This window comes from Cimex lectularius, unplaced genomic scaffold (assembly GCF_000648675.2).
Source record: "Cimex lectularius strain Harlan isolate CLEC.00 unplaced genomic scaffold, Clec_2.1 scaffold38, whole genome shotgun sequence".
NCBI classification, from domain to species: Eukaryota; Metazoa; Arthropoda; class Insecta; order Hemiptera; family Cimicidae; genus Cimex; species Cimex lectularius.
Window position 1 is genome coordinate 213,414 of NW_019392638.1, and position 21,588 is coordinate 235,001.

Consider the following 21,588-nt stretch of genomic DNA (forward strand, 5'->3'; position numbering starts at 1 on the left):
ATGCTTCATTATCTGTTTACAATGAATCATATACGCCCCTATAATTGAATTTTTTTATTCGACGTGGCAGCAATAGTTATGTAGTTAGCAATATTATTTATTTAATTATTTTTAATAAACGTGATTATTATTATTGATTTTAAATAATTGATTTTTTTCTAGATTATCAGTTAGATTGGTACTTGTTTATTCGAATAAAGAAACGACAAAATATAATATTTTTGTACTGTTTATGTGCTAATAAGGGAGAAAAAATTTTTAAAATGATTCAACCCCGATTGGGAAAAAGGAGGGTACGCACTTCTTTCCATCTCACGAGGGATTCATGGAGGGACGAATAGTAAGTCCCAAAATCCATACAAACCATATCCTTTGTTCTTTGATGTCCGTCAAATTCATCCGAATTTTTCACCTTAGCTAGACATTTATTTCAAGATTGCATACCCTCACATTTTTACATCGTCTTCACATTCTCCTGGCTCAAAGCTAATAATTTTCACAGCTAAATACGCAGTTAGCACTCAATTGTGTCAACGTTGCGAAGAAAAGCAACATTAATCAACTGGTTTTATACAAACATAAAATGAGTTGATTATCTGGGGAAAAAGCAATTATGGACGTCTTTGATCAAATTCTACTAACTGCATAGATCACATTCGTGTTCTTTTAATTCGAAACAAATATTATGAATACACTGCCCATCAAATATAATAATAATAAATTAATTAAATTAAATTAAAATAAATTTTAAAAAATCGACCACCTGGTTTTTCCCGAAAAAATGGCCAACTTGGGAAATGCATATTTTCTCAGCCTTTTAAGTCACAGATCTAGATCTAATTTTTCAAAGGATTTTACGCTGAACAAGATGGCTTTTTGAATATTTTTCTAGCTTCAGTTATTCATCACTAAATTCAAAAACTCTGGAACATGTCAAATTTTGCACTTTTTACGAAAAGGTCATTTTCCACTTTGCCCGATTTATCAACCGTATGTCATTATGTAATTTCAATTTAGACGAGTATCTTATATCGACTAAATTTTTACCTACAGTTCCAGTTAAAAAATGGTTATAGAGTACATTAAATTTTCATATTTTGTGTACGTGCTGGATTAATTTCAAGCCTGTCAATGGTTCATGGTGGTTGTCTATGATCTGAGACAGGAAGTCCCTAAATGATCTTATACAATTTTTAAAACGTGTTTTTATTTTTCGTCTCGTCTGTTCGATGTTCCCTATTTGTACGTTATTTTGTATATATGTGATATAGCGTGTCTCTTCTCCTTTTTTTTGTTGGGCCCAACCCTGATTTCGGAAAACCGAAATCAAGGTCCCAGAGGTTTTTTTACGATCGGACCTGACTACGATAATTTAATTTATCGATCAGGCACCTTTTATATTTTATTTAAACCAAAGTAAATACGACATCAAATGTTTCTTAAATTTGAATCTTTAATTACAATTTAATATTTTCACATAAAATGACAATATATTTAATCAATTATTATTTTTAATTTAAAGAATCTTTTTATACAATAACAAACCTATCTTAAATCTACAAACCTTAATTTTAAAATGTTATTTGATTCTCGGTTGAAAGATTATTATTATTATTAAAATTTTGACCTTCAAATTAGTAAATACAATTAAAATATTAACAACTTTTAAAATGAAATATTATTTCTTTTACTCTTCTTTATAAAAAATATTTATCCTTTCAAAATTAAATTACAATTATTATTTTTTATTTTGACGTCAAAGTAATAAAATTAACTTACTTGAATAGTGTGCACACCAAATTTTTATTTTTTACCAAAAATATCTGTTAACCCACACAAGCCAGAAAGGGATCTGTTCTAGGACTTGAAAAAAATAGCCCTTTCTTGGCCCCTACTCCTATCACTGTTTGAGTGTGTGGAGGGGCAATGGCGGTTCATTTAAATCTGAATGTGACAATACTCCTTCAATTACCCAAAAGAAAAAGAATAAAAAGAAAAAACTTTCAGTTCTGGTGGGTAAATGACAGTTGTAGACGCTGCATTGTTCCTCGGAGAGATAATCATAGGAATCCAACTGCTTTCAAGTTCAGCTGTGACATCCATAGTTTGTCCATCCAATTTTTTTTTTTATTTTTTTTTTTTAATGTTGATGAATCTTTATTTCCCTTTCTAGATGTACCGTTGCAATCTCTTCCTGATTCTTTCGAATTCTTCTCTCAGCGAGTTCTTCTTTGTCCAGTATCTTCTTGCTGGATCAAAGCTCTTCCTCCATGACGATAACATTGGTATTGAGAGAGGTTACATCACCTCGGTGTAGGATATTTTGCAAGGTCTTCGATGGGTGCTGGAGCTGGAGCTTTACTGCTCAATGAATGTGGCGATGATGTGGAATTGGATTTTGAGATACACAGTTGTTCAGGTGTTGTGTGCTATCTTGTCCTCTTCAAGAGTTGTGGAACTTGTTCTGAACTCCTTGGATCTCAGCCGTAGTCATCAATGTTGAATTGGATGTAGGTAGATCAGTGTCCAGCATCTAGATTATGGGTGATTTGATGGTCTATCCAGTTGATAGGAATCTTTCTTCATACAATTAAACTATTTATATTTTATATTATTACATTTGTTAATAATAACAACTATTTCATGCTTTATAATTCATTAAATTAGTAAAAGATTCTTCAAATTCATAAAGTTAGGTTAAAATAAGTTATATTTAATTTAGTTTAATTTTGTAAATTAGGTCATATTTTTCTTGAGAATTATTAATCACATATTTACCTAATTACATTTTACATTATTAGTTTTTGTTAAAATGATAATGATTATTTCATGCTATTACATTTTTGTTAAAATGACAATAAAAAATTCATGCTTTACAATATATTAAATTACTAAAAGAAAAAGATTCTTTAAATTGATAAATTTAGGTTATAATAAGTAAACTTTTAAATTTTGTATTTAATTTGGTTTGAGAATTGATCAATCAATTTTATAAAATGCCGTAATAGTAAATTATTTTCAAATTAATTTCCATATTTTTTTAGTTGAGTTATGTGTGCTTTTCTGAGCGTTTTATTATTGTTAGGATCTTGTAAAATATGAGTTTTTTTGTTTTTTTAATTTTTATTGTGATCTTCGAGTTTGAACGGTTTATGTTTAATGTGGTTAAAATAATGCTCGGATCGGTTCGGATAGAATTTGTTTTTGTGATAAACCTCTCTATGGGAATCTCTAGGCCTAAACCTAGCCGCGTAGTCGCTACCGGTACAGTCTGTAAGATAATCCATATCACAAACGCTTTGTTTTACGCAAGAGCAACAATACTTTGTATGAAATGATTTTGGAAAAATTCTGCCGTGGTGTTCAGTATGACGTCTTTGATCCCAAATACGATTAAAATTTTCTGTCCTATTTAATTTTTTTACGAAAGGCCGTCTTTTGTTATGATAATTTTGATACGCGTTCATATTGTTATTTGTCCAATAATTATTATTAAATGGTCGATATGATTGTCTATTTGGTGGGTTGTAATTTCTGTTTATTTGATTCCCGTTATTTTGAAAAACATAATTTCTTCTATAATTTTTTCCCGAAAGTTGACTGTTTACTTGTGATCGTTTATGATAAACATTTTTATTCCAGGGCCTTTCCTTTATAGTATTTTCTGCCATATCTAGTTTTCTAGAGTTCCTGGGTTGCTGAAAATTTCCTTCGTTTTGTAACGAGTCTAGATCTGAATTAATTTTACAACCGCGATCCGGAATGCGGTTAATTCCTACTCCAACCGACATTAAATTATGTTTTCTCGCCCTTTTCTTTTGTTTGCTGAAGTCAATGAAGCTATCTTCAGAATCCGACGAGGAATAAAAAAATTTATTTGCCCTATGGGTTCGGTTCGTCAGTATTAATTCGACTCTAGAAATCTCCTGGTATAATTCGGGGATGTCATTAATTTCCATTTTAGTTCCGATCAGTGCAATATATTCAGGGTTAATTCTTTCTAGGATAATTTTTATAATCTCTTTTTCAGGAATATCTCCGAATATCTTAGCATATTGGACACGTGTGTCGACGAAATTTCTGAGGGACTCGTTTCTTCCTTGGGGCCTTAATAAAAATTTAGTTTTTAAAAGAATGACTTGTTGGGCTGACACGTGGTATTGAAATAGCGAATCACGCAGCAATCGAAAGGAAATTTCTGGTTTATTTGCGGCATTATACAGCAGATGGCTTACAGATCCCGTGGTCATTTCCGCAATAACGAAAAGAATTTCTGACGTCAAACTTTTATAATGCTGAAGTAAGGGATGTAGCGCGCATAAAAATTTAAAAATAGATTCTGGATCATTTAGTGACAACATAGGCAACCGATTAATCCTTGTTAAAAGAGTTTTGTGTAATTTTGATGCACGGACATATTTTTCTTCAATTTTACCTACCTGGCTTTGTTCAGAATCAGTCGAATTAAATTTAGGGTAAAAGTGGGCTCCTAAATTAGTGTTATTTCCCGTTAGGGCCATTGCATAACTTTTTCTAGGTGCCGGGATTGGTACTTTTCTGACGGATTTTTCCGAATTAACCGATAATTGGTCTTCGTTTTCATTTACAATTTTTGGTTCCTTTTCGATTATTATCGGGTCGTTTACGCATTCTTCAAAATTTTTATATATTTTTGTGGTCAACTTATCAATTAGTGCTAAACGTTTCTTTTTTGCAAGTCGAGGGATATCCGGGGAGTTACAAATAATTTCATTCACGGTCTTAGATATTTTATTCATAAATTGTTGCGACTGGAAAGAATTCAATTTTGTACGATCGGATAGTTCCATAGTTTGTGAGGCCTGAGACTCGCAGGACAATCTCGCGTGAGATGATTGTGGGGTTCTCTGACAGTCTAGCATATTTGACGAATTAAAATGTTATTTGAGAAAGTAATTTTGTAACTATGGAAGAAAGTGTAATAAAAAGAATAATCACGGATAAAGTACAATAAAAAAAAAATAACCACGGAAGAAACTACAATGACAAAAAAACAAAAGAATAACCACGCTCTGCTACCAATATTTTGTGATATAGCGTGTGTCTTCTTCTTTTTTTGTTGGGCCCAACCCTGATTTCGGAAAACCGAAATCAAGGTCCCAGAGGTTTTTACGATCGGACCTGAATACGATAATTTAATTTATCGATCAGGCACCTTTTATATTTCATTTAAACCAAAGTAAATACGACACCAAATGTTTTTTAAATTTGAATCTTTAATTACAATTTAATATTTTCACATAAAATGACAATATATTTAATTAATTATTATTTTTAATTTAAAGAATCCTTTTATACAATAACAAACCTATCTTAAATCTACAAACCTTAATTTTAAAATGTTATTTGATTCTCGGTTGAAAGATTATTATTATTATTATTATTAAAATTTTGACCTTCAAATTAGTAAATACAATTAAAATATTAACAACTTTTAAAATGAAATATTATTTCTTTTACTCTTCTTTATAAAAATATTTATCCTTTCAAAATTAAATTACAATTATTATTTTTTATTTTGACGTCAAAGTAATAAAATTAACTTACTTGAATAGTGTGCACACCAAAATTTTATTTTTTACCAAAAATATCTGTTAACCCACACAAGCCAGAAATGGATCTGTTCTAGGACTTGAAGAAAATAGCCCTTTCTTGGCCCCTACTCCTATCACTGTTTGAGTGTGTGGAGGGGCAATGGCGGTTCATTTAAATCTGAATGTGACATATATATCATTTTTCTTCAGTGATTGGTCTTGTCGATGTTTTGCCTTAAAATTATACAATTAATTACTTCAGTACGGTTTTCATGCATAATTTATTGACTAGATGAAATATTTTTTACGTTCCTCTCACTTTGTCCGCTAATGTTCTCCATTAATCATGTACTTTTGTCGTGTCAATTTTGTAAAATAATACATTACTGGATTTTGACAACCGTACCTGAACGAGTGAAAAAAAGTGAAATTATTTTCCTGGCCATTATGAATTATTGATGGTAACACTGAATAATGATAGCTCCGGTGTGAATATTGCCGTTTAGGGAATGATTAATAAAATCTTTGCACAATTACATTTTTATAGTTTATTTTAATTATAATATGGCTCCTTCTTGTAATATTATTCGGCTAATGTCTGAAGCTTTTGCCTGGTTGGTAATCAGTCTAATTATGTCGAGTCCCATTTTTTAAATGGTATTACCGTGAGTCTTATTTTTTGGTTGCTTTTTAAGTCCCTTATTTCTAAAAACTACCAGATCCGGGCGACTTGTGCGATTTCTACAATTTATATATAACATCATTGGCATAATAAAAGTCCTCCGCTTGGTATGCGTTCATTTCTTTAGTGAAACACGCTATTAGCACAACAAACAGAACCGATGTTAACAGCGGTAACATGCATCATTACATAAAAAGGCCAAAACAAAAATAATTGACTATCGATATTTTATGCACGTCAAAACCACATGCCTGATTATCGATTTCAAATTAATTATAAACGCCAATATGATTTTACATTTATTTAAATAAAAAGCGGCCTTGAAATGTTTAAAATTTAGTGTAAATAATTTTCGGTTTGATATTACCAAATCTATAAACGTTTTCATTATTAATAAAAAGACAAACTATCGCCTTGCAGATCCTATAATATAGCAAAGCATTATGTTAAAAATGGCCTATTTTAATTAGGCTTGTACTTACACTGTATAAAGTCTTATTTTTGAAAATACATAGCGCATTCAAAAGTATTGTATACAATTGATCATTGGTCAAAGTCCTACTCTCAGATGAGAGTAAATTTAATATTTTTGGCTCACATAGAATAACTGGTGTCCAAATGCTGTTACCAATTTGAAATTGACAATTTAAGAAGACATTTGTGCTGCCAATTTTTATTGTATTTCAGAACTTATATGAAAGTAATGTTTTCATTTTTTTCTAGGATATAGTTCTGAGTAACTATCCTAAAATATTTAGACAATGTAGTTAAGTTAATACGAAACGAGAGAATATAATAAAACAGAATTTACAGTTACTTTTGGAAGACATTGTATGCGAAAAGTCATTTCATTTGTTGATGATGAAAAATGTAAATAAAACAAAATTATTACACAAGTGATGACTATTTACAAGTTTTCATTGCTAGAATCGAATATTCAAGTATCGACCACTCTGGAACAAGATATGGTTTTGAATTTGCCTTTTTCATCAAGACAATTTGCAAGCTCCTTTATTTGTTGTTTTTTTTTAATGAGGGTTCGCAACATGAGGTTCCCGAGTACTCGTCGTCACAAGACTAGAGGATCTTTAGCGTCCGCACCTGGCCTATTCGGCCTTACCGGACGTTATGATTCTCAAGATGAGAGCTGTCGCAACTCCGCATACAACGTAAGAGTGATACCGCCGCATCATTGGTGTAGAGGCGTTCCAGCCCCTAAGAACAAAGAACAACCTCGCTCTCCGCTTGTCCACTCCGTATGGTCGGGCCCGCATAGTGCATCGGGTCGTATGCCGCGCTCAAAGGGCTAACAAGCCGAAATACATCAGCCTGTTCTCCCGCGCACTCCCTAGACAGAGAAGATGACTCTATCTCCCAGAGTATTGGGGCTTCTCATAGCTTAGAAACTACCGGATCCGCCCCGGCCGCGGTATTGTTTTAAGTGGAATGGCTACCACCCCCTAGATGAGCACTGCCTACGGTAAAACCTCCTGTCGAGCTCAGCCTACACCTGCCATGCCCATTCGAGGGAGCCATAGGCTCAGCCTAGGTGGTCCGATCCTTCGCATCCCCAAGGGTACCACGCCGGTCATACTCACAACAATGCAAAGTATACTCGAGTCAGAGAAACCGATTCACTACCCGTTTCCATCAGCTTACTCACGCATTCGAATCATCGCGTCCTCAACCTGCTGTCGTCCGGTCCACCGTATCCCGTGAGGCCGGGTGTAATAACGCTGGCCATACGCAAGCTTCACGAAGGTCACAAATAGAAGACAGCCCCTGTCTAAGTTCCCTCCAGGGGCGTCACCACGTACCACCACGAAACCATTTCCAGTGTAACTAGGGCTGATTTTGGAACTTTTCAGTTACCCCGTGATACAGATGACCACACACCCTCCCCCGTCTATGCAGACAGGGCCCTCGTGTGACTCTGCTGGCCCATGCCGACCCTAGGCCGACACGAGTACAACTTGTGCTTTAGAGAGGTTGTCACGACCTCTCGGCAACACCTTTTATTTTGTACCGGGATACCCCCCTCGCAACCAAGGGTTGGAGGGGTCACAGGATAGAATGAAGAAACCCGGATTGGGAAAAGGGCTGTGGATAGAACTCAAGGTGCGCCGTTTCGGGGTCTCGAGCCTCAAACCACACTATACCACCCGTCGTCGCCGAAGTTTCACACATAGTGGGAGGGTTCGCAACAGCAAAGGTCATATAAACCCTCAGGGTGCTGGTGTTTCTGAAAAAAAAGCCCATTTGTACGTATGTCGGGTTCAAATGCAGAGCCGCTGGATTCGAACCCGGGACCTTCACCTTACAGTGATGAGCACCGTGTCAACTCCCAAACCGTAGCGAACACCGACGCCCCTAAGCACCTATATTAATTGAAATACTAATACTTTGAAGTCCAGTATGATCAACCATCGCCTCAAAAGACACATTACATATTTCACATCAACACAAATTGTTTAGAATTAAAGTTTTTTTTTAATATTAAAAATAATGTGTGTAAATATAATGCATGTAAACATATCATTTCCTTTTTCAAAAAATTGTTTTTTTCCCTTTATGAAAAGAAGTACCTATTAAAAAAATATACCTATTCAAGTTTCAATCTGACCTCCCAAACTTTATCGTGTTTACGATATGGCGGTCTTCTAAAAAGTTTGCCGAACCCTAGTTTGGTTGTTCAAAACAAATCATGTGAAAGTGATAGAAGTTCTTTTATATAGCACATTATTTCCCAAAATATATTAATTAAAAAATATAAAAACAGATTTTCCCAAGCAATAGACCAGGAACAGTGGTTGCCAAGTGGGTTAGATGTCATTCTGTCGGTATAGCATAGGCCATGAGGTCGTGTGTTCGATTCTCCGTAGCCCCTGGATTTTTCTTACTGCATGCACATCTGTTCTGCAACACCTTCACCTCTAGTAGTTGGATGTACAGTCTATCTTGTATGAGTGTTATAATAAGTGTTATATGTTATATAATAAAAATTATCAAACTCATAATAAAAGGAACAAGATAAAAATCTAAAATGCAAACAGGAAGATTAAGATTAAAAGAAATTTCAAAATGATTAGTTTGATACAGATTAAAAAATAATAATAAAAAGCATTCGTATTTCATTATTGCATTTAATTTGTGACCCTGTCCTTCATACAAATTGGCCATATTGTATTAATAGGCATAAATAGTTCAATAATTAATACCGCCAAACAAAATGTTACAAGGGATTAAACATCTTCCTGTCCGTTCGTTCTTGCGTAACAGGAAAGCAAAATGAGTGGTATTATCAATGAAAAAACATGTATTTATAACATCGTTTCCGTGACATGCGATCACATTGTTGATTTATAAAACAACTGAGCTTTTCAGTGTTTGTTTCTATTCGCGCCATGATCATTGTTTTGTTGACCTGTTTGCTCTGTGGTGTATCTGCCCAGGTCGTTGAAACCCGATTGGGTAAGATTCAAGGGACTTCATTGATTTCGAGATCTGGAAAGGAGTATTTGGCGTTTTTTTCGATTCCTTACGCAAAACCTCCTATCGGAGATTTAAGATTAAAGGTATAAATAATCTATCAACAAAAATTAATATCACATTACAAAATATTTTTTCTAATTAGCATAACCACATGAACAGTTTCAAAAATTAGTTAAAAGCAAGGTTTGATTAATACGTGTAAACTTTAATCTTAGAATTGTTTTTTATGTTGAGAGCATCTTTATATCAGTGCATTGCATCTTTTCGAGAAATTCGAATCATGGAAAGGATGTATTTTTGGCACAATTATTGTATTGCATGAAGTTGCAAGTTTTGCGTTATTGTACGAAATTTTCCCTATTTTTGATGGAGATAATGCTTTTATGGATAAAAACAACGTGAAAATATATCATTTTTATGGGTTTACAATATTTAGTAAACGAATTGAGGGTAAATCTGTTTTATATTGCGCTTCGTCCAAGATTTCAACTTCCAATTCCTAAAATCTTCCAAGAAATATTTTATTTTCAACATCCGACGATCCGCACTTTTCCATCACTTGGGTATTTCCCACATTTCAATCTCAATCTTACTTAGGCTTGGGAGCAAAGCGTAACAACTTAAAAGAATAAAGCCCGTTAAGTTCTTACTATCGAATGTTCAAGTGGTGGCTACAGGGCAACCGAAGACTTGCCATGGCCAAATTTTTTGAACCCTCCTCAGACAAGGGTCTAAACTGTAATTGCGCGTGTAAAGCGGGTCGTCGATGACCGAATCATTGTCCTCAGTTTTATTTCATACTACAAAACGTTTTAAAAATAAATAAAAATTAATCGTAGTAAGAAAAATGAGAACAAAAATATTTTAAATTTATGTGTAGTGATTAGTGACCGTTAGTCGATGATTATTCGGAAATCGTGAGATGCGGTCTGGCGTGACGTTTCAGAAAAACATTCTCTTTATCGTGGCAACGTTTCGATCTTTATTGAGATCATCTTCAGGGCTTAAAGTGTTTGTTTTCTGCGTAAGTGAGTGCACTCTCAACACAACACGCAAGAATGGCACACTTACGCAGAAAACAAACACTTTAAGCCCTGAAGATGATCTCAATAAAGATTGAAACGTTGGCACGATAAAGAAAATGTTTTTCTGAAACCTACATCAGTACCGCAGCACCTACCAGACCGCATCTCACGATTTCCGAATAATCATTTTAAATTTATATTAAATTTCATGCTTTTTTCAGTTAATTGTATACTTGCACATGTTGGGTTTTAAAATGGACATAATCGATTGGGTATAAAATAAAAAATCAATCATAAACAATGTTTATGTCAGTTATTAATTTTATTAGGTAAATAAAAATTTTATTGTGTAAAATGGGAGTTTTTATCTGTATTACATTTTTTTGCAAGTTTTGAAAGTTTTCATTACACAAAAGACCGATCTTTAGTAATTGCAATACCAAAATTTATTTAAAAACATAATAAATGTCGTCAATTAACAAAAGTATTTGTAGAAAAGAGTCCATAATACTGTATATTTGACAACGGCCAAACAAAATATTTAGTACAAACGTACATATAATGCAGATTTTCATGTTTTCTTTCAATTATCCCTCTTTTCAATAAACTGTTCACGTTTGATGGATTATTTTTTTTGACGAATGTCAACACGTTTTAATCAATACTTTTCCAAACAAAAATGTTTGTTTACCTCAGTAACATTTTGTTATTTGAATAATTCAGTCTTTACTAAGATGTCAACGTATGATTTTCGAAAAAAAATTCGAGAGGGAGACAAGACAGAAAGAAGGTCATGGAAGGATTTCTTCCCTAAATGATGATGTTCTGCGAGCTTTGTTCGAAGAAAATGTCAGAACAACTGTTCGAGAACATGGAAAGAATCTTTCACTTTGAAAATCAACCATTGTTGATCACCTTGAAAGAGGTGCAATTGGAAAGGTGAAAAAGTGAAAAAGTCGAAAGTTGAGTTTCTCATGCATTAAACAACCATCAAAAAAATCACCGTTATGAAGTTTGCTCAAACTCTTCTTTGTCAAAACAAAACCCATCTTTTCTGGATAGAATTGTTACTTGTGATGAAAAGTGGATTCTCCACAATATCAGCAGACATTCTAGACAGTGTTTTGACAGAGGAGAAGGAGCACCAAATTTTCCAAAGCCTCAAACACATTAAAAAAAGGTGATGATGACTCATTGGAGGGCTTCATTTGGACTGATTTACTACAGCTTCTGGCGAAACAATCAATGCCGAAATATATTGCTCTTAATTGAAACAATAGACCAGAAATTGAATAGACTATTATTGAAGCCATCTTTAGTCATTCGGAAAAGACGTTCACGACAACGCATGGCCCCCATGTCTTATATGTTACAACAAGAAAACTGTTAGATCTTGGTTACAAGGTTCTACAAACCTATTCTCCAGACCTCTCGCCTACCGACTACCATTTGTCAGACACCTGGACAACATAAAAAATTTATTGATCAAAAGTCGTTAGAAATTTACAGAAGTTGTTTATATTGCTGCTTCTTCTAGTTATATTCCCTTCCTTCATTCCAATACTGAGTCCTATGACTACGAGCCTTTTTCCTTAAAACCTTTCTCTAACAGAATTAGAACCACTTTTCAATAACCTAAAAAATAGCAATTCCTTTTTTAATAATTTTGTGTTTAAAAAAATTCTAAATTTATCATCTCTCCCCTAGTACATATTTTCAACCTAGCCTTTTCGCTAGGTCAATTCCCCCCCATTTTTAAAAAATCATTAATTATCCCTTTATTTAAATCAGGTTCAAAATCTGATGTTAATAATTACAGACCCAGTTCTTTGACTTTAACTTTGGCTAAAAACTTTGGAAAATTGATTTAAAAAAATAGATTATTTGATTGTCTTAATATTCATAATATAATTGCTCCTAACCAATATGGTTTCAAGCCTGGTAAGTACCGAACAGGTACTTTTTGATGTTGTTAACAATATTTCAAAAGAATTGGATGGAGGTTATCATGTTTTTGGGATCTAAAAAAGGTTTTTGACTCCATCGACCATCGATTGTTATTAAAAAAATTAAAATTAATAGGAATAGTTGAGGTTCCTCTTAAACTTATTGAGTCTTATTTAGTGGGTAGAACTCAGATAACAAAAGTTGGAACAGTCTATAGCAATCCATTGCCTATCATCTCTGGCGTCCCTCAAGGTACGGTTTTAGGTCTCCTATTTTTTCTTTTATATATTAATGATCTTTTAAAATTGAAAATATCTTGTAAAGTTAAGAGTTATGCTGATGATAACTGCTTGATTTTTTCTGGAAGGATAATTGATAATTGGATTATGTCTATAAACAATGATCTTAGACTTGTTAAAGCTTGGCTATCTTTTTACTGTTTACTTTTAAATAACAATAAATCCAATGTCTTACATTTTGCATTAAGTAAAAGATTAGTTTTAAAGAACTTTAACTTTTGTTTCCATACATGTATTAATTCATTTAACTGTAACTGTTCCCCAACACCAATTACAAATAATACTCAATATTTAAGAGTTATATTAGACTCTAGTTTAAATTTTAAGTTACACATTGATTCTTTGGTTATGCGATTGAGAAAACTCCTTTACAAATTCACTGTATTAAGAAAGATCCTAAATTTAAAATTATTAAAATCAGTTTATTATGCTTTGGTTCAGTCTATAATTGCTATGGTATTGTTACATGGGGTGGAACTAGTAATTGTTATTTAAATCCATTAATCATAACTCAAAATTCTCTTTTGAGAACTATTCTTTTTAATCCTTTTAGATTTAATACCAATCAACTATGACATTTTTCAGGTTCTAAAATTTAAACAATTATTTTTAAAATGTTCTTGTATGTATGTCTTTAAAAATAACCTTTTTGCTGAATCAAACAATGAGTATCAAACAAGACAAATAATAGCGACTAATATTTTTATATCCAAAGTAAACACTAATTTTTACTCTCTAAATTCACTAATTTCGTGGTCTGCTTGACCAACTAATACATGACAATTAATTAAGGTTTTTAGTTGAGATGAAAAAAAGCTAATGGCACGAGAGGGATTCGAACCCACAACCTTCGGCTAAATACGCCGCTGCTCTACCACCTGAGCTATCGTGACCTCGATCCACTCGGACATCAACTCCCCATCTCAACCCCACCCTATGAGTTTTCCCTCCTTTTGCCATTTTCGAATCCCTCTCGTGCCATTAGCTTTTTTTCATCTCAACTAAAAACCTTAATTAATTGTAAACTAATTTTTACTTCAATTTTTTAATAAATGCTGTTTATAGGTTTCTATATAATCATAAAATTAATTTTAACAAATTTCATTCGTATTATGATTTCAAAAAATTTAGTGCTGTAAAAATTTTAAATTTATAATTTGAACTTTCTTTGTGGTATATTTGGCATCTATTATGGCAATTACGGTATTCTTTAATTTCTATTTTATCTTTATTTGAATTTATTGCATTTTATTTTTGTTTTCCCACTTCATTATTTTGTTTTTTTCTTTCATTTACTTGGTCATATACACCTTCTCAGTCCTTTTGATTTAATTTTTGGCAATTTTGTTCATTGACATAACTCCTCCCACCTGTTACAAGCACTGTTTTTAGGTAACAGGAGAAAAAGTGCAGATTGGTTAAACGACTTACTTTTACTAATGATTTTATTATTTTATCCTTAAATTTTTTTCTCTATTCATGTTTTTTCTTACTGTAGTACTGTACTTTTTGCAAATAAATTTATTATTATTATTATTTCTATTTTAAGTAATGTATTTTATTAATATTTATTTAAACAAACAAAAGTAACTTCTGTCACCAACCATTTAAACCATTTTACATTATTTTACATATTTTTACCAACTCAAATTCCATAAGTTATGCCAGGATTCAAACCCAGAACTGCTAATGTAGCTCTTTTATTCATTATTTATGACATGCTATATTGAAGTACAATATAAAAAATTAATATCGACGTTTCTTTTTAGAATCCTCAGCCATCTGAGAAATGGGAAAACGTGTTGGATGGCACGCAACCACCATCTATGTGTGTTCAGTTCAATCTTCATGCAGCAAAAGGGAAAAGGGACGCTTTTGGTTCAGAGGATTGCCTTTACGTTAATGTATTCACACCAGAAACCAGCCCAAAAGAGCTTCTACCAGTCTTAGTATTTATCCATGGCGGCTCATGGAGAGCAGGCGGTGCACCGGGGAAATATGGAGCTGGGTATATCATGGATGAAGACGTCATCCTCATCACTATGCAGTACAGGGTTGGGATATTGGGCTTTTTAAGCACTGAAGATGATTCGATTCCTGGCAACTTTGGCCTTAAAGATCAAGCCCAGGCGTTGAAATGGGTCAAGGAAAATATCAAATCATTCGGTGGAGACCCAGAGAAAATAACAGTCTTCGGAATGTGTGCAGGTGGTGCGAGTGTCTACTATCAGGCCATATCACCGCTCACTAAAGACCTGATACAAGGAGCTATTGCTGAAGGAGGGGTCGCCAACAAATTTTGGGGCTTGGCGCAACCTGGAAGTGCTAAGAAATTAGCTAACAAATTAGCCGGCTTTCTCGATTGTCCCCCAACCTCGGAGGAACTATGGAAATGTCTTATAAATAAAAAAGCAACGGATATTCAGGAAGCTGAAGAAAAGTTTATCGTTAGTGTTTTTATTTTGTCTGTTCATTGTTTAAAATAGGGAACTTTTACAAATGCTAATTTTCTATTTAGGATAAATTAATAATTTAGATTTCATTTCAACATTGAGATTTTAATTCCCAAATTAATTAATTACTTTGGATTTTTAGTATTGGGACATAGAACCATTGGTGGTATTTCAGCCAGTAATAGAAAAACCAAATGAAGGAGCTTTCTTGACAGAGGACCCAATGAAAACCAAACTGACCTTACCATTGATCACAGGCTTTTCAAATGATGAAGGCTTAATTAAAATTGGATGTAAGTCAGTCAATCGTATTTTAAAATTTAAAATAAATTACTTAATTTTTTAGCGCTTGCTGGGCGAGATGAATCTGAAACTGAATTGTTTTTGAACAACACAGAACAATATCTGAAGAAAATGCTTTATGTGGAAGAATCTGAGGAGCTGGATCAGACTGTCAAGGCAATCATGGATCGCTACTTCAGTGGTACTTTGGACGACAAAATCAACGGACTGAAAGAAGTAAAAATGTCAAAAATATTTGAATCAATGTGTTTAAAATATCTAATTTGGATAACTTTGGTGACAATTGAATTAAATGAACTTTTGAATTGTTCTAAATAAGTCTTCAAGTTCGTAAAATGTTTATTTTGACAAATATTTGGTCATTCTATCAAAAAGAATAAAAAATGAATTAAAAAAACTAATAAGGATTATCTCTAAAACTGAATACTTTTAGTTTTACAGTTTTATGTACTATGTGACACCAGTTTACAAACTGCTTCAAACTGAAGGAGAAAACATTCACATGTATGTTTATAACTACAAATCTGGCCAGTCTGCATACAATCTTTTCTCTGGTGGAAAGAATTTCCAAGGTATTTAACTAACATTACAAATATTTAAATTTTGAAAATTAAAAGCAAAAACTAGCAATTCTGTACTTTTTTAGGCGTAGGGCATGCAGATTCATTATTGATATTATTTAACATGACTGAGCATTTCCCAAATAAGAATCCCGATGAGGAAGAAGCATCAAAAAATCTTATCCAATTGTGGACCGACTTTGCCAAATCTGGGTAAAAAAAATTATAGTTAACCAACTCTTTGTTCAACGTAATTAACTTAATCTATTCACACAGGGAACCATCACTTGAGAAAATATCGTGGAAGGAAGGAAAAACTGGTGACTACTTAGAAATTACTAAAGACAAGATGATGAAGAAGGACTACAAGAAAAAAGAATTGCAGTTTTGGATGGATCTTCCTTTGATCAAGAATATTAATATTGTGACACACTATTTGTAAATATATAATAAATAAAGTGTTTTCAAAGATTATATTATGATGTAACATTGTATAACCAAAACAATTATGCATGAGTGCTCTAAATCTGGATTTAATTTTGAAAGTAGCTTATATAATTTTTCTTATTTGGAAAATTTCGATCCAAAAGTGAAAAAATGAAGTTTCACTTTCAATGACAATTCATTCCAGAAATACTGAATTATATAAAATAAACAAATAAACGATTTTAGAAAAATTTATAAGCATCTATTATTAAAAACTATATTTGGCTAAATTTAGAATTATGCAGACATATCTGTAAGATCTGTCTTATCAAAATAGCCAATCAAAACAAATCCCAATAAAAAGTTGTTTGTCAATTTCTAAAAACTGTTTTAGCATGAGAAAGATAACTGTCCTTTAGGTCAAGAGGTGAGCGATAAATAGACGCATAAATAGATATTGAATATAACAGTTTGTAGAACCTCGTCACTTTAAAATGGTTCTTTTGTATTTTATCCTATTTGCTGGACTCATTGAGGCTCGCATTGTGAGGACACCGCTGGGCGATGTCATCGGATCGGTGCAGACATCCCGTGCGGGGAGAAAGTATTACTCTTTTATGAAGATACCGTATGCCAAACCTCCTGTTGGAAATCTGCGCTTCAGGGTAATTTGATAGTACTTATTATGTCATTTGAATAAATAAAATAATAATATTAATAAAATAATAAATTTTTTGCTTCTGTATATTTATAATATTTTCTCTTCTTCAGAATCCTGAGCCAAGAGGCGCTTGGTATGGTCTACGAGATGGGAGGGAGAGGCCGCCATTTTGCTCACAGTTAATAATTTTCTCACCAAGAATACCAAAATATGTAATGGGTGAAGAAGATTGCCTCTATCTCAACATATTTTCTCTCAGTGTAAATTCCAATTAATTTTGCATTTTGACATTCTTCCAATTTGAATTTGATGGTTATTTTAATTTTTTTTAAATTATATACTTAATCGAACATAGCTTCATCATATCTAAAAATTTTCTTTGTTATTTTCGATTGTCCAAATTATTCAGGCATTTTGTTATTCAGCACAAACAAGGAATGAAGATGTCCGTGATGGTGTATTTTGTTGGGGACAATTTTCGATTTGGAATGGCAAACGAGCCAGGCCTGGGAAATTATCTCATTGATGAAGAAGTGATCCTCGTTGTGGTGCAGCACAGGTTGGGCGCACTCGGTTTTCTCAGTCTTGAAGATGATATAATCCCCGGCAACTTCGGTCTCAAGGACCAAGCCCTCGCACTCGACTGGATCAAACAGTACATCAAGTATTTCGGGGGGAATCCAAACAGTATTACAGTCTTTGGCGATGGGTCTGGAGGAGCGAGCGCACATTTTCTAGCTGTTTCACACATGACAAAGGACATTGTAAAAGCCGTCATATCTCAGGGGGGAGTTGCCAATGATATCTGGGCCTTGGCGAAACCAGGGAAGGCAAAGGAGACAGCAGAAAAAGCCCTCCTGATGCTCGGTTGCTCTGGTGCATCATACAAAATTCTTAGCTGTTTAAGGGATAAAAATGCCTCTGAAATTATGAAGACTGAATATGAACTCATCGTAAGTATTTCCTGAAAGTAATGATATTTAAAATAGTAAGTAAAGCACGTTCAAATTATTTTTGAGATAACTGACTTGCTCAGAAGTACATGTTCAGCAAAGATAAAAATACTTAGTCATAATGAAAATAAGCTGACATTGTGAAATATGCTGAGTGTAGAATTTTAATTTCAACAAAAACAACAGAACCCATAACTCAATCAATTGCATTTGCACAGGCTACCTCTTCATAAAGATAATTAAGGTGTTCAGAAAATGACTCCAAATCCAATTATCTTTGAACCCCTAATATTTCTGAAATTAAGCCCAAACTGTCAGACTTCAAAAATACTTTTACCTATGAGCCTGATAGTTTTTGTTGAAATTAAAACCCTGTACGTAGCAAGTCTGCTCAACAACCAAATTAACAAAACAACCAAACAAAAAAAGGTTTTTTTAAATTAATTAATTTGTAAGTGTTGGTTTTCTTCCAGTATTGGGACATGGAACCCAATGTGGTCTTCCAGCCGGTAGTGGAGAAATATAAAGCTGGCTCCTTCCTCTATGAGAATCCTTTGAATTCCAATACCAGCTTTCCTTGGTTGGTCGGGTTTACATCGGATGAGGGCCAATATAAGATTTATTGTACATAATATGAGCCAAATAAAAAGAATTGTTTTTATCTGTCTTGATTTTATAGCGATGGAGAGCCAACGCTACGATGAGTTTAAGCCATTTTTGAACAATTTAGATTCTTTTATAAAAAAGATGTTCTACCCAGCAAATGAATCGCAGAAACTCGACGAGACTGTGAGGATGATCCGACAACGATATTTTCCAAAAATCAATGATAAACAGAAAATGCTAACAGGATTGAAAGATGTAATTAAATTAAATATTAAATATTTAATGATTAATAGGGGTAAAGAAAAATATAAACACTAAAGACAATAAAACAGTTTATTCTTCATGAAAATAAATTGATAAAATAGGTATTACCTGGCCATTGAATTTATAATAATAGAAAAATAATTTATTTCCTGTTTGTACGCTTTGTCAGAAAAATTTAACTGAAACTATTAATTATTTGAGTACTTTTACAGAGGTTTTCCCTATTTGCTACAAATTAATTTCTTTACAACCTTCATTCAAATATGATGAAAATGAATATGCTTTTTAAAAACAAGTAGTTCTTATAATAATTAACGAGGTGTTTTATTTTCAGTTTTATGGTTTCTTGAATTATGTTGTACCAACATTCCAAGCACTGAGGAGACATGTTGGTCAGAGCTACCTTTATGTGTTTGATTTCAGATTCACATCCTCACCACACTCTGCTTCGCCAAGATATGGATTCAAGGGTAGAAAAAAATTGCTATAAAGTTTATAAATTAATTGCAAACTTATTTCTTTGCGCATTAGGGGCACCCCATGCTGAGGAAACGGTAGCCCTGTTCGACTGGACGGATCCGCTCGATATGAGAGAAGAACAAAAAGTGTCACGTGAGGTGACAAAAATGTGGGCCAACTTTGCAAAATATCAGTGAGTGGTCGAATATACAAAAATAAAGTCTCAAATAATTGAATTGTCAATCATTCAGGAAACCTACAATAGAGCTAACGCTGCAGTGGCCACAGTTTATAAACGAAAAGTACTTGCTTATCAGAGAAAACATCACTGCTGAGAAATTCTATAGGAAAAGTGAAATTGAATTCTGGATGAATCTACCAATATTCAATTGAGATATATTATTTTATTGCAAATAAATATTTATTGATCATCATTTTTATATTTTTAGTTTGGCCCCTTCAGCCTTTGAAACTAACCCAGCAATTACCAGTCTGTCCACTAAATTGTTGTTAGTAGTTCGTTTGAGGTAGGATCTTCAGTGATAGTGTCAAACTTCTCTTTGTCATCTAGTAGGTCATTAATTAATTAATGAATTAATCAAAATAACACTACAGTGTTTTAATTTACATTATTGGGTAAAGTAATGATATAATTAGATTGTATTGGGTTGTCCGGAAAATAATGCAGGATTTTAAGTTTTCATTAAAAAAAATCTATATAAAATATTCTGTTTACGTTTACAGGATTACTCATTTGTANTGATTAAAGAACATTGCTTTAAAGTAACTAGTTTCTTTTTTTTTGTTTAATACCAAAATCCTGCATTATTTTCCGGACAACCCAATATTATGAAAACAATTCTTCACGATCTCACTGTAACTCTGTTAATGTATGTATTTTTCAATAAATAGGCCCTGAGGGTAGCAGTATAAAATGCCGAAAGCCAGATGAACTCAAAAAAGTCCACTTCATCATGACTTATGAAGAACCTCAAAAAATTCTAATTTATAAAATTATTAAGCAGAGTTTCTAGATTATACAAATGTATGGGGATTCTTGTTTCAAGTGGCCATTAATAATTTTGGTAGATTTTAATTTTATGAAAGAGCATTGAAAAATTACTTTATTTCTATATTATTTCTATTATACTTAAGTTCTTCTATTCTATTATACTTAAATATGTACCACACTGGCTCTTTTTTAAAATAAACTGTTATAAAATATTAATGACTGACGACCACTGTTTGAACCATTGCGTTAACTCACCTGAGGAAGGATTAAAATAAATCCGAAACGTTTTTGGAGAAAATCATAAGTTAAACTGTTGAGGTCGAAATATAAGAAAACATTGTTTATTTTTTATTGTATTTTCTTTAAAGTTAGGGTTATTTGTAAGAAGTCGGATGTGTTAGATGAGCGTTAAATGGAAATGTTCGATCACTCCATTTGACTCAGGATGTTGAGATGAAATAAAATAAATTACAATTTTATGCAATACAATTATAATATACAAATAGAGATATGTTGTGTTTTGTAATAATACAAAAAACTAAAGCTCTCAGATGCTATTGGTGGTGTATAGTTTTAGTAATAATTTTCTAAAATTATTGGTTGTGTATATTGCTCAACCTTTGACTCACCCGATAAATACATGGTTTTCTGAAGGGTACTTTCCAAAATAGCTTTAAAAATGCCAGATATTTCCTGTTTGTGAAGGGGAGGGGTAAGGATTTGATCAGTAACTACTGCCAAATTACTCTTGTACCCATGTCAAAAATATTTGTCTCTGCTTTCAAAAATAGAATCGAAGCTTTTTAGTCAAAAACAACATATTGTCACTAAATCAATTTGGCTACTGACAAGGAATAAACATGACAGATATGT

At 32.9% G+C, this 21,588-nt stretch overlaps 2 protein-coding genes across 4 annotated transcripts; both read left to right on the forward strand.

Annotated features, from left to right (window-relative positions):
• The first annotated feature begins 9,607 nt into the window (after positions 1 to 9,607).
• Positions 9,608 to 16,846, forward strand: LOC106670922 (venom carboxylesterase-6-like). Its single transcript, XM_014401601.2, has 7 exons — positions 9,608 to 9,830; positions 14,788 to 15,465; positions 15,614 to 15,764; positions 15,818 to 15,990; positions 16,208 to 16,346; positions 16,421 to 16,547; positions 16,611 to 16,846. Exons 1-7 carry the CDS (start codon positions 9,660 to 9,662, stop codon positions 16,774 to 16,776), a joined length of 1,605 nt encoding a protein of 534 aa, XP_014257087.1. The 5' UTR covers positions 9,608 to 9,659; the 3' UTR covers positions 16,777 to 16,846.
• Positions 16,847 to 17,196: 350 nt separating this feature from the next.
• Positions 17,197 to 20,831, forward strand: LOC106670923 (liver carboxylesterase-like). Of its 3 annotated transcripts, XR_002910445.1 has the most exons (10): positions 17,197 to 17,425; positions 17,532 to 17,681; positions 17,847 to 18,374; positions 18,848 to 18,998; positions 19,054 to 19,235; positions 19,579 to 19,714; positions 19,776 to 19,896; positions 19,955 to 20,055; positions 20,153 to 20,273; positions 20,616 to 20,831. XR_002910445.1 is itself a non-coding variant. In XM_024227674.1 (9 exons), the coding sequence occupies exons 1-9, from the start codon at positions 17,255 to 17,257 to the stop codon at positions 20,215 to 20,217; spliced, it is 1,605 nt and encodes a 534-aa protein (XP_024083442.1). In that variant the 5' UTR covers positions 17,197 to 17,254; the 3' UTR covers positions 20,218 to 20,277. The 3 variants fall into 3 exon arrangements, 2 of the variants coding, with proteins under 2 accessions (XP_024083442.1, XP_014257088.1); XM_024227674.1 differs by lacking the exon at positions 20,616 to 20,831 and having other exon boundaries at positions 20,153 to 20,277; XM_014401602.2 differs by lacking the exons at positions 20,153 to 20,273; positions 20,616 to 20,831 and having other exon boundaries at positions 19,955 to 20,137.
• Positions 20,832 to 21,588: the final 757 nt, after the last annotated feature.

Bases quoted from the DNA above. Each gene is read 5' to 3' on its own strand.
- LOC106670922 (XM_014401601.2), top strand. From the start codon at position 9,660: ATGATCATTGTTTTGTTGACCTGTTTGCTCTGTGGTGTATCTGCCCAG. The intron at 9,831-14,787 runs GTATAAATAATC...GTTTCTTTTTAG, and splicing joins TCGGAGATTTAAGATTAAAG to AATCCTCAGCCATCTGAGAA. The intron at 15,991-16,207 runs GTAAAAATGTCA...GAATACTTTTAG, and splicing joins AAATCAACGGACTGAAAGAA to TTTTACAGTTTTATGTACTA.
- LOC106670923 (XM_024227674.1), top strand. From the start codon at position 17,255: ATGGTTCTTTTGTATTTTATCCTATTTGCTGGACTCATTGAGGCTCGC. The intron at 19,715-19,775 runs GTAGAAAAAAAT...TTTGCGCATTAG, and splicing joins GCCAAGATATGGATTCAAGG to GGGCACCCCATGCTGAGGAA. The intron at 20,056-20,152 runs GTGAAATTGAAT...TTATATTTTTAG, and splicing joins TGAGAAATTCTATAGGAAAA to TTTGGCCCCTTCAGCCTTTG.